This window comes from Labrus bergylta, chromosome 24, assembly GCF_963930695.1.
Source record: "Labrus bergylta chromosome 24, fLabBer1.1, whole genome shotgun sequence".
NCBI lineage: Eukaryota > Metazoa > Chordata > Actinopteri > Labriformes > Labridae > Labrus > Labrus bergylta.
Window position 1 is genome coordinate 620,377 of NC_089218.1, and position 10,000 is coordinate 630,376.

The window sequence follows — 10,000 nt, forward strand, 5'->3', positions numbered from 1 at the left end:
CTCAACAACATTTAAACAAAATGAAATAGGTGTAGTCCCCTGTGACCTTTGTTGTCAGATATTATCATCATGTTAAAGTTTATCAAAGTTTGTCTCTGAGCAGCAGGAAGCTCTGAGCGATGTCATCATGAAGTTTGAGCTCCGAGTGGACGTCTGCAGGTGAGACTCGTACAGGTACAGATCAGACTCATACTCTGAGATGTTTAAATGGTAATGACCTGTAGCAGCCAGCAGGGGGAGCTCCTTCCTCACCACAGCTGTCAGTGTTTGTTTTCCTCTGTGATGACATGTTTGACACATCACAGCCTCAGCCTCCACTCTGATGAGTTCACTCTGTTAGTGATCAAAAGTTCATCACTGACATCTCTTACAACGTTACATTTGACCTTTTCTTTTCTGAGACGTAAAGGAGCATGTTTACATTTAGAGGTAAATGAAGCTGCTCCGACGTGTGCTGTGATGTCACACATGGCTCGGAGGTCTATGGATGGCATGTATTGATCAGTGATCAGAAGTGTACAGGACAGTACGAGCTGAGCTGATGTTACATAAGCAGCTGTCTGTGTGTGTGTGTCAGAGAATCAGCTGTAAGAGAGCAGCGCTGGAGTCGAGCAGGTAGGAGCTCACACACACACACACACACACTGACCTTTACTGCCATGTTTAAGAATTCATCCTAAACTTCAGTGTCAGCATTTTATTTGAACCTTCATAAGGAAAAAGTGTTGCACCTTTATTTATCTGACAGCTGCCGATGTTTGCAGGTTGAACATATTTACTGTCCTCATGTTCTACAAACTAATACATGATTATGTTCTTGATGCATGTTGAAGCAGGATTTCACTGCTTGAGCTCATTTGAATCTTTTATTTAGAAATAACTGATGATGATTGTTTTAATTCTGCATTCATCAGCTGATTTGTCAAAGTTGTGGAAACAGCGAGACGTCACAACGAGCCGGCGCTCAGAGGGACACGTGTTCTGAGAAAACCTTTAAATCCTCTTATTGTAAAAACATGAAAATAATTTCAATGAGTCAAAGAAAACGCAGCGAATGAATGAAGAGTTGACGCTCTGTTTGAACATTTGTTCATGTTAAAGTGAAAGCGGTGTTTTTCCTCTAAGAACGAGGGTGTGATAAAAGAACAGAAACACTTTAGTTTGGTGACATGTTGATGTGCTTCAGATTGTCAAACACTAGTTTATAGGAATAAAGACTTAAAGAATAATCAAAAGTCTTCAGCTCCTCTGCAGAGCAGGTGTTCTTACATTAGATTCTAAAACAGTAAATCCCATCAGACACTGAGCTGTAAGCTTGGGGAGAATCAGAAAGGCTAGGCCAAAGTGAGGCCACAAAGTGGTGTTGAAATGCATCAGAATCCCCCAGGAGGATCTGGAAATCGTCTCTGGGGAGAGGGGAGTCTGGGTTGACTTACTTTGCCTGCTGCCACCGCGGCCTGACCTCAAATAAACGCAAGAAAATGTCTGGATGAGAATCAGAAGGATTTAAGAAAAGTGTGTGAAACTTTTGCTCCGAGCAGTAACTGTACAAACTTTGAATCCCTCCCCGAGCGCTGAGTACCTGCCGGCTCCCAGATGAAGGGGTTAAGACTCAGCGGCGTGTTTGGAGGCAGGAGGTGGAGAAAAGGTTTCTCAATCTAATCCTGATTTTCTACTTTCACCTCCTTCATTCCTTCTCTCCAGGACGCGGCGACCTGCACCTTCCATCGCTCCGTGCCTCAGCTTTTCGGTCTTCCTGTCAGCATCGAGATGCCGGGGACTCTTCCTAGGTTTCCCAGCATGCAGCGGGGGATGACCATGCCCTCCTTGTTCAGGGGTGTCAGCACTCCCAGTCTGCCCAGTTTACCCCGAGGCCTCACCATGCCTAGCATGCCCAGTTTTCCCAGCATGCCCAGTCTACCCCGCGGCATCACGGTGCCCAGTTTTCCCAGCCTGCCTAGGGGCATCACTGTTCCCAGTTTTCCCAGCATGCCCAGTTTACCACGAGGCATCACCGTACCCAGTTTACCCAGTTTACCCAGAGGGATGTCGCTGCCGAGGTCCGTTGCCATGTCGACCGTATCTCAGGCTCCTCGGAGGCTGCTGCAGGACTGCTGCTCTGTGCTGGACCACCAAACACCAGGAGGTATCACTCTGACTTTTTTTAATGATCCCAAAATGTACTGCAGGTTATAACTTATGACTTATAACTTGACTATTTTTTGTTTGCATTAAATTTTTATTTGTCAGAGTTGACTCTGACTGCCGCCCCAAATAAAACCTTGTCAAACCTGCTACAAGGTGATGCAGGTGATGGTATAACTTATTGTCAGGTGATGTTCTAACTTACTACAGGTGATGGTATAACTTATTGTCAGGTGATGTTCTAACTTATTACAGGTGATGTTCTAACTTACTACAGGTGATGTTCTAACTTATTGTCAGGTGATGTTCTAACTTACTGTCAGGTGATGTTCTAACTTATTGTCAGGTGATGTTCTAACTTACTGTCAGGTGATGTTCTAACTTACTGTCAGGTGATGTTCTAACTTACTACAGGTGATGTTCTAACTTACTACAGGTGATGTTCTAACTTATTGTCAGGTGATGTTCTAACTTACTGTCAGGTGATGTTCTAACTTACTGTCAGGTGATGTTCTAACTTATTGTCAGGTGATGTTCTAACTTACTACAGGTGATGTTCTAACTTATTGTCAGGTGATGTTCTAACTTACTACAGGTGATGTTCTAACTTATTGTCAGGTGATGTTCTAACTTACTGTCAGGTGATGTTCTAACTTATTGTCAGGTGATGTTCTAACTTACTACAGGTGATGTTCTAACTTACTACAGGTGATGTTCTAACTTACTGTCAGGTGATGTTTTAACTTACTACAGGTGATGTTCTAACTTACTGTCAGGTGATGTTCTAACTTACTACAGGTGATGTTCTAACTTACTACAGGTGATGTTCTAACTTACTGTCAGGTGATGTTCTAACTTACTGTCAGGTGATGTTCTAACTTACTACAGGTGATGTTCTAACTTACTACAGGTGATGTTCTAACTTACTGTCAGGTGATGTTCTAACTTACTACAGGTGATGTTCTAACTTACTGTCAGGTGATGTTCTAACTTACTACAGGTGATGTTCTAACTTATTGTCAGGTGATGTTCTAACTTACTGCAGGTGATGTTTTAACTTACTACAGGTGATGTTCTAACTTACTGTCAGGTGATGTTCTAACTTACTGTCAGGTGATGTTCTAACTTATTGTCAGGTGATGTTCTAACTTACTACAGGTGATGTTCTAACTTATTGTCAGGTGATGTTCTAACTTACTGTCAGGTGATGTTCTAACTTATTGTCAGGTGATGTTCTAACTTACTGTCAGGTGATGTTCTAACTTACTGTCAGGTGATGTTCTAACTTACTGTCAGGTGATGTTCTAACTTACTACAGGTGATGTTCTAACTTATTGTCAGGTGATGTTCTAACTTACTGTCAGGTGATGTTCTAACTTATTGTCAGGTGATGTTCTAACTTACTGTCAGGTGATGTTCTAACTTACTGTCAGGTGATGTTCTAACTTACTACAGGTGATGTTCTAACTTACTGTCAGGTGATGTTCTAACTTACTACAGGTGATGTTCTAACTTACTGTCAGGTGATGTTCTAACTTACTACAGGTGATGTTTTAACTTACTACAGGTGATGTTCTAACTTACTGTCAGGTGATGTTCTAACTTACTGTCAGGTGATGTTCTAACTTACTACAGGTGATGTTCTAACTTACTGTCAGGTGATGTTCTAACTTACTGTCAGGTGATGTTCTAACTTACTGTCAGGTGATGTTCTAAATTACTACAGGTGATGTTCTAACTTACTGTCAGGTGATGTTCTAACTTACTGTCAGGTGATGTTCTAACTTACTACAGGTGATGTTCTAACTTACTACAGGTGATGTTCTAACTTACTGTCAGGTGATGTTCTAACTTACTGTCAGGTGATGTTCTAACTTACTACAGGTGATGTTCTAACTTACTACAGGTGATGTTCTAACTTACTACAGGTGATGTTCTAACTTACTGTCAGGTGATGTTCTAACTTACTGTCAGGTGATGTTCTAACTTACTACAGGTGATGTTCTAACTTACTACAGGTGATGTTCTAACTTACTGTCAGGTGATGTTCTAACTTACTGTCAGGTGATGTTCTAACTTACTACAGGTGATGTTCTAACTTACTGTCAGGTGATGTTCTAACTTACTACAGGTGATGTTCTAACTTACTGTCAGGTGATGTTCTAACTTACTACAGGTGATGTTCTAACTTACTGTCAGGTGATGTTCTAACTTACTACAGGTGATGTTTTAACTTACTACAGGTGATGTTCTAACTTACTGTCAGGTGATGTTCTAACTTACTGTCAGGTGATGTTCTAACTTACTACAGGTGATGTTCTAACTTACTACAGGTGATGTTCTAACTTACTACAGGTGATGTTCTAACTTACTGTCAGGTGATGTTCTAACTTACTACAGGTGATGTTCTAACTTACTACAGGTGATGTTCTAACTTATTGTCAGGTGATGTTCTAACTTACTGTCAGGTGATGTTCTAACTTACTACAGGTGATGTTCTAACTTACTGTCAGGTGATGTTCTAACTTACTACAGGTGATGTTTTAACTTACTACAGGTGATGTTCTAATTTACTACAGGTGATGTTCTAACTTACTGTCAGGTGATGTTCTAACTTACTGTCAGGTGATGTTCTAACTTACTACAGGTGATGTTCTAACTTACTGTCAGGTGATGTTCTAAGTTACTACAGGTGATGTTTTAACTTACTACAGGTGATGTTCTAACTTACTGTCAGGTGATGTTCTAAATTACTACAGGTGATGTTTTAACTTACTACAGGTGATGTTCTAACTTACTGTCAGGTGATGTTCTAACTTACTGTCAGGTGATGTTCTAACTTACTACAGGTGATGTTCTAACTTACTGTCAGGTGATGTTCTAACTTACTGTCAGGTGATGTTCTAACTTACTGTCAGGTGATGTTCTAACTTACTGTCAGGTGATGTTCTAACTTACTGTCAGGTGATGTTCTAACTTACTGTCAGGTGATGTTCTAACTTACTACAGGTGATGTTCTAACTTACTACAGGTGATGTTCTAACTTACTGTCAGGTGATGTTCTAACTTACTGTCAGGTGATGTTCTAACTTACTACAGGTGATGTTCTAACTTACTACAGGTGATGTTCTAACTTACTACAGGTGATGTTCTAACTTACTGTCAGGTGATGTTCTAACTTACTGTCAGGTGATGTTCTAACTTACTACAGGTGATGTTCTAACTTACTACAGGTGATGTTCTAACTTACTGTCAGGTGATGTTCTAACTTACTGTCAGGTGATGTTCTAACTTACTACAGGTGATGTTCTAACTTACTGTCAGGTGATGTTCTAACTTACTACAGGTGATGTTCTAACTTACTGTCAGGTGATGTTCTAACTTACTACAGGTGATGTTCTAACTTACTGTCAGGTGATGTTCTAACTTACTACAGGTGATGTTTTAACTTACTACAGGTGATGTTCTAACTTACTGTCAGGTGATGTTCTAACTTACTGTCAGGTGATGTTCTAACTTACTACAGGTGATGTTCTAACTTACTACAGGTGATGTTCTAACTTACTACAGGTGATGTTCTAACTTACTGTCAGGTGATGTTCTAACTTACTACAGGTGATGTTCTAACTTACTACAGGTGATGTTCTAACTTACTACAGGTGATGTTCTAACTTATTGTCAGGTGATGTTCTAACTTACTGTCAGGTGATGTTCTAACTTACTACAGGTGATGTTCTAACTTACTACAGGTGATGTTTTAACTTACTACAGGTGATGTTCTAATTTACTACAGGTGATGTTCTAACTTACTGTCAGGTGATGTTCTAACTTACTGTCAGGTGATGTTCTAACTTACTACAGGTGATGTTCTAACTTACTGTCAGGTGATGTTCTAACTTACTACAGGTGATGTTCTAACTTACTGTCAGGTGATGCAGGGGATGCAGGTGATGCAGGTGTTTGATGGTTAGGGAGCTGAAGTTTTGTTTTGTCGCTGTGAACACAGAATATTTTCCAGCAGAGTGATTTGAGCCTCGGCAGGTCTCTGATATGTTTCTCTTTCTGTTGCTGCTGGAATGATAAATAAATCCAGATTATAGAGTGCTGAGCTGCTGCACATGGCTCGGATCACACACAAAGACACAGACACACACACACTCACACACACACACACACACACACACACACACACATTAAACACACACAAACACACACAGACACACACAGACACACACAGACACACACAGACACACACACACACACACACACAGTCACAGAAACACACACACAGTCTGGAATATTTCAGGCTTAGAGGAGCTGGTGAGAATATTAATTCTCCTCGGCATTAAATTTGTTGTAACAACAACAAAGTGGACTGATTAACAAACAGGAAGTGAAATTGAAAAGTTAGATTTGAAAATAAGACCAAACAACATTCCTCGTGTTATCCTCTGACATTTCATCAGTGTGTGAACATGGAGGTTTGAAACGGACGATGAATGAAAGGAGGTGGGTGGGTGTGTGTGTGTGTTTGTATGCATGCAGAGGATTAGCCACAGAAGTGTGTGTGTGATGGAGGTGACAGTGTGGATGTGAGCTGCAGAGTCGTCTTCATGTACGGTGAGAAATATCAACATTTATTCTTTTGTTTTAGTGAATGTTTGCATTTAGATTTGAAAAGTTTTTATTAATTATACATTTTACAGTTGATAATAAGAAAAAGAGAGTTGTGATTTGATTGTGGGAGTGTCGATTGTGAAGGAAACATTTGTGACATTCTGACCTCAGAGGTGGAGTTTGTCTGTCTGTGTGTGATCGTTTATAAATATGCAAAATGAAAGAAAACATAACAGCGTTTCCTGTTTAGACTTTTGTTTTCTGGTAGAGAATATTCTGAGTGTGTGTGACTTTTAAATCACTTTGTTAATGCAGCAGTTTTCTAAACCAATGAACACAGTAATGTCATGTCCTCGCTGTGCTATGTTGGAATGAACTGACCCTTTAACATCCCGGTGTGGGGGGGGCAGGGGGGGGTTGAACCTGCATCCTCCTCGCTGTGCTATGTTTGAGTGATCTGATCCATTAACATCCTGGTGTGTGTGTGTGTGTGTGTGTGTGTGTGTGTGTGTGTGTGGGGGGGGGGGGGGCAGGGGGGGTTGAACCTGCATCCTCCTCGCTGTGCAGACTAAAAGCAACAATATAAACATGTTATGTAAGGGTGCAGGCTGCAGGATTAAGGCGTAGTATTACTGCTGTATTGTAGTGATTCAGTGTTATGAGCTGGCATGTATCCATTGGTGGATTTCTTGTCTCCTTTAATCCCTAAAACCCTAAACCCCTCTCTCACTGAACACACGGGACACAAATATGAAGACAAATCTACAGAAAACAAAGTTAACACTCTGCTGCCCCCTGCTGGATGTTACGCTCATTGCTCTTTTATTTTGAAATGATGTGTGCAGGTCTGTGTGGGTGCTGCTGGGCGCTGCGGCCTCGCTACAAGCGGCTGGTCGATAATATTTTCCCAGAAGACCCCGAGGTAAACACACACACACACAAACACACACACACAAACACACACAAATGAACTGACCCCATTATGAAACGTGTGTGTGTGTGTGTGTGTGTGTGTGTGTGTGTGTGTGTGTGTGTGTGTGTGTGTGTGTGTGTGTGTGTGTGTGTGTGTGTGTGTGTGTGTGTGTGTGTGTGTGTGTGTGTGTGTGTGTGTGTGTGTGTCTGTGTGTGTGTCTGTGTGTCTGTCTGTGTGTGTGTGTGTGTGTGTGTGTAGGAGGGTCTGGTGAAGGCCAACATGGAGAAGCTGACGTTCTTTGCTCTGTCGGCTCCGGAGAAACTTGACCGTATCGCTGCGTACCTGTCGGAGCGCCTCACCCGAGACCTGAACCGCCATCGCTATGGGTCAGTACACACACACACACACACACACACACACACATACAGTCTGTACATGTATTTAACCTGCGTGTGGCGCTCTGCAGGTATGTGTGTATTGCGATGGAGGCGATGGAGCAGCTGCTGCTGGCCTGTCACTGTCAGAGCATCAACCTGCTGGTGGAGAGTTTCCTCAGCACGCTGCGTCTGCTGCTCGAACACGACAAACCACACCTGCACATGCTCGCCACCAACTCTGTACGTACTACTACACACTCTACTACACACTCTGCTACACACTCTGCTACACACTCTACTACACACTGTACTACACACTCTACTGCACACTCTACTACAGACTCTACTGCACACTCTACTACACACTCTACTGCACACTCTACTACACACTCTACTACACACTCTGCTACACACTCTACTACACACTCTACTACACACTCTACTACACACTCTACTACACACTCTACTGCACACTCTACTGCACACTCTACTACACACTCTACTGCACACTGTACTACACACTCTACTACACACTCTACTACACACTGTATCCTAAACACTCTACTACACACTCTACTACACACTCTACTGCACACTCTACTGCACACTCTACTACACACTCTACTACACACTCTGCTACACACTCTACTACACACTCTGCTACACACTCTACTGCACACTCTACTACACACTCTACTACACACTCTACTGCACACTCTACTGCACACTCTACGACACACTCTACTACACACTGTATACTACACACTCTACTGCACACTCTGCTACACACTCTACTACACACTCTACTACACACTCTACTGCACACTCTACTGCACACTCTACGACACACTCTACTACACACTCTACTACACACTGTACTGCACACTCTACTGCACACTCTACTACACACTGTACTGCACACTCTACTGCACACTCTACTGCACACTCTACTACACACTCTACTACACACTGTACTACACACTCTACTACACACTGTACTACACACTCTACTGCACACTCTACGACACACTCTACTACACACTGTACTACACACTCTACTGCACACTCTACTGCACACTCTACTGCACACTCTACGACACACTCTACTGCACACTCTACTACACACTCTACTGCACACTCTACTACACACTGTACTACACACTCTACTGCACACTCTACTACACACTCTACGACACACTCTACTACACACTCTACTACACACTGTATACTACACACTCTACTGCACACTCTACTACACACTCTACTACACACTGTATACTACACACTCTACTGCACACTCTACTACACACTCTACTGCACACTCTACTACACACTCTACTGCACACTCTACTGCACACTCTACTACACACTGTACTACACACTCTACTGCACACTCTACTACACACTCTACGACACACTCTACTACACACTCTACTACACACTGTATACTACACACTCTACTACACACTCTACTGCACACTCTACTGCACACTCTACTACACACTCTACTGCACACTCTACTACACACTCTACTGCACACTCTACTGCACACTCTACTACACACTCTACTGCACACTCTACTACACACTCTACTGCACACTCTACTGCACACTCTACTACACACTCTACTACACACTGTATACTACACACTCTACTGCACACTCTACTACACACTCTACTACACACTCTACTACACACTGTATACTACACACTCTACTGCACACTCTACTGCACACTCTACTACAGACTCTACTACACACTCTACTACACACTCTACGACACACTGTATCCTACACACTCTACTACACACTCTACTACACACTCTACTACACACTCTACTACACATTTTACTACAGACTCTACTACACACTTTACTACACACTCTACTACACACTGTATCCTACACACTCTACTACACACTGTATCCTACACACTGTATCCTACACAC

General features: G+C 42.3%; 1 protein-coding gene across 2 annotated transcripts in view; it reads left to right on the plus strand.

Moving 5' to 3' along the window:
• Positions 1 to 10,000, plus strand: part of LOC110000730 (protein EFR3 homolog B-like) — an 18,799-nt gene that overhangs the window by 167 nt on the left and 8,632 nt on the right. Inside the window, exons 1-5 of one of the 2 annotated variants that reach the window (XM_065951874.1) lie at positions 1 to 615; positions 1,705 to 2,146; positions 7,608 to 7,684; positions 7,934 to 8,061; positions 8,142 to 8,292. The exon at positions 1 to 615 is cut by the window's left edge and continues 167 nt beyond it. In XM_065951874.1, coding sequence (XP_065807946.1) covers positions 1,771 to 2,146; positions 7,608 to 7,684; positions 7,934 to 8,061; positions 8,142 to 8,292 — 732 coding nt within the window. In that variant the 5' untranslated portion in view covers positions 1 to 615; positions 1,705 to 1,770. Of the gene's footprint in view, positions 616 to 1,704; positions 2,147 to 6,141; positions 6,766 to 7,607; positions 7,685 to 7,933; positions 8,062 to 8,141; positions 8,293 to 10,000 lie in introns of those variants that run through there. The other variant, XM_020656074.3, reaches the window with a different exon arrangement.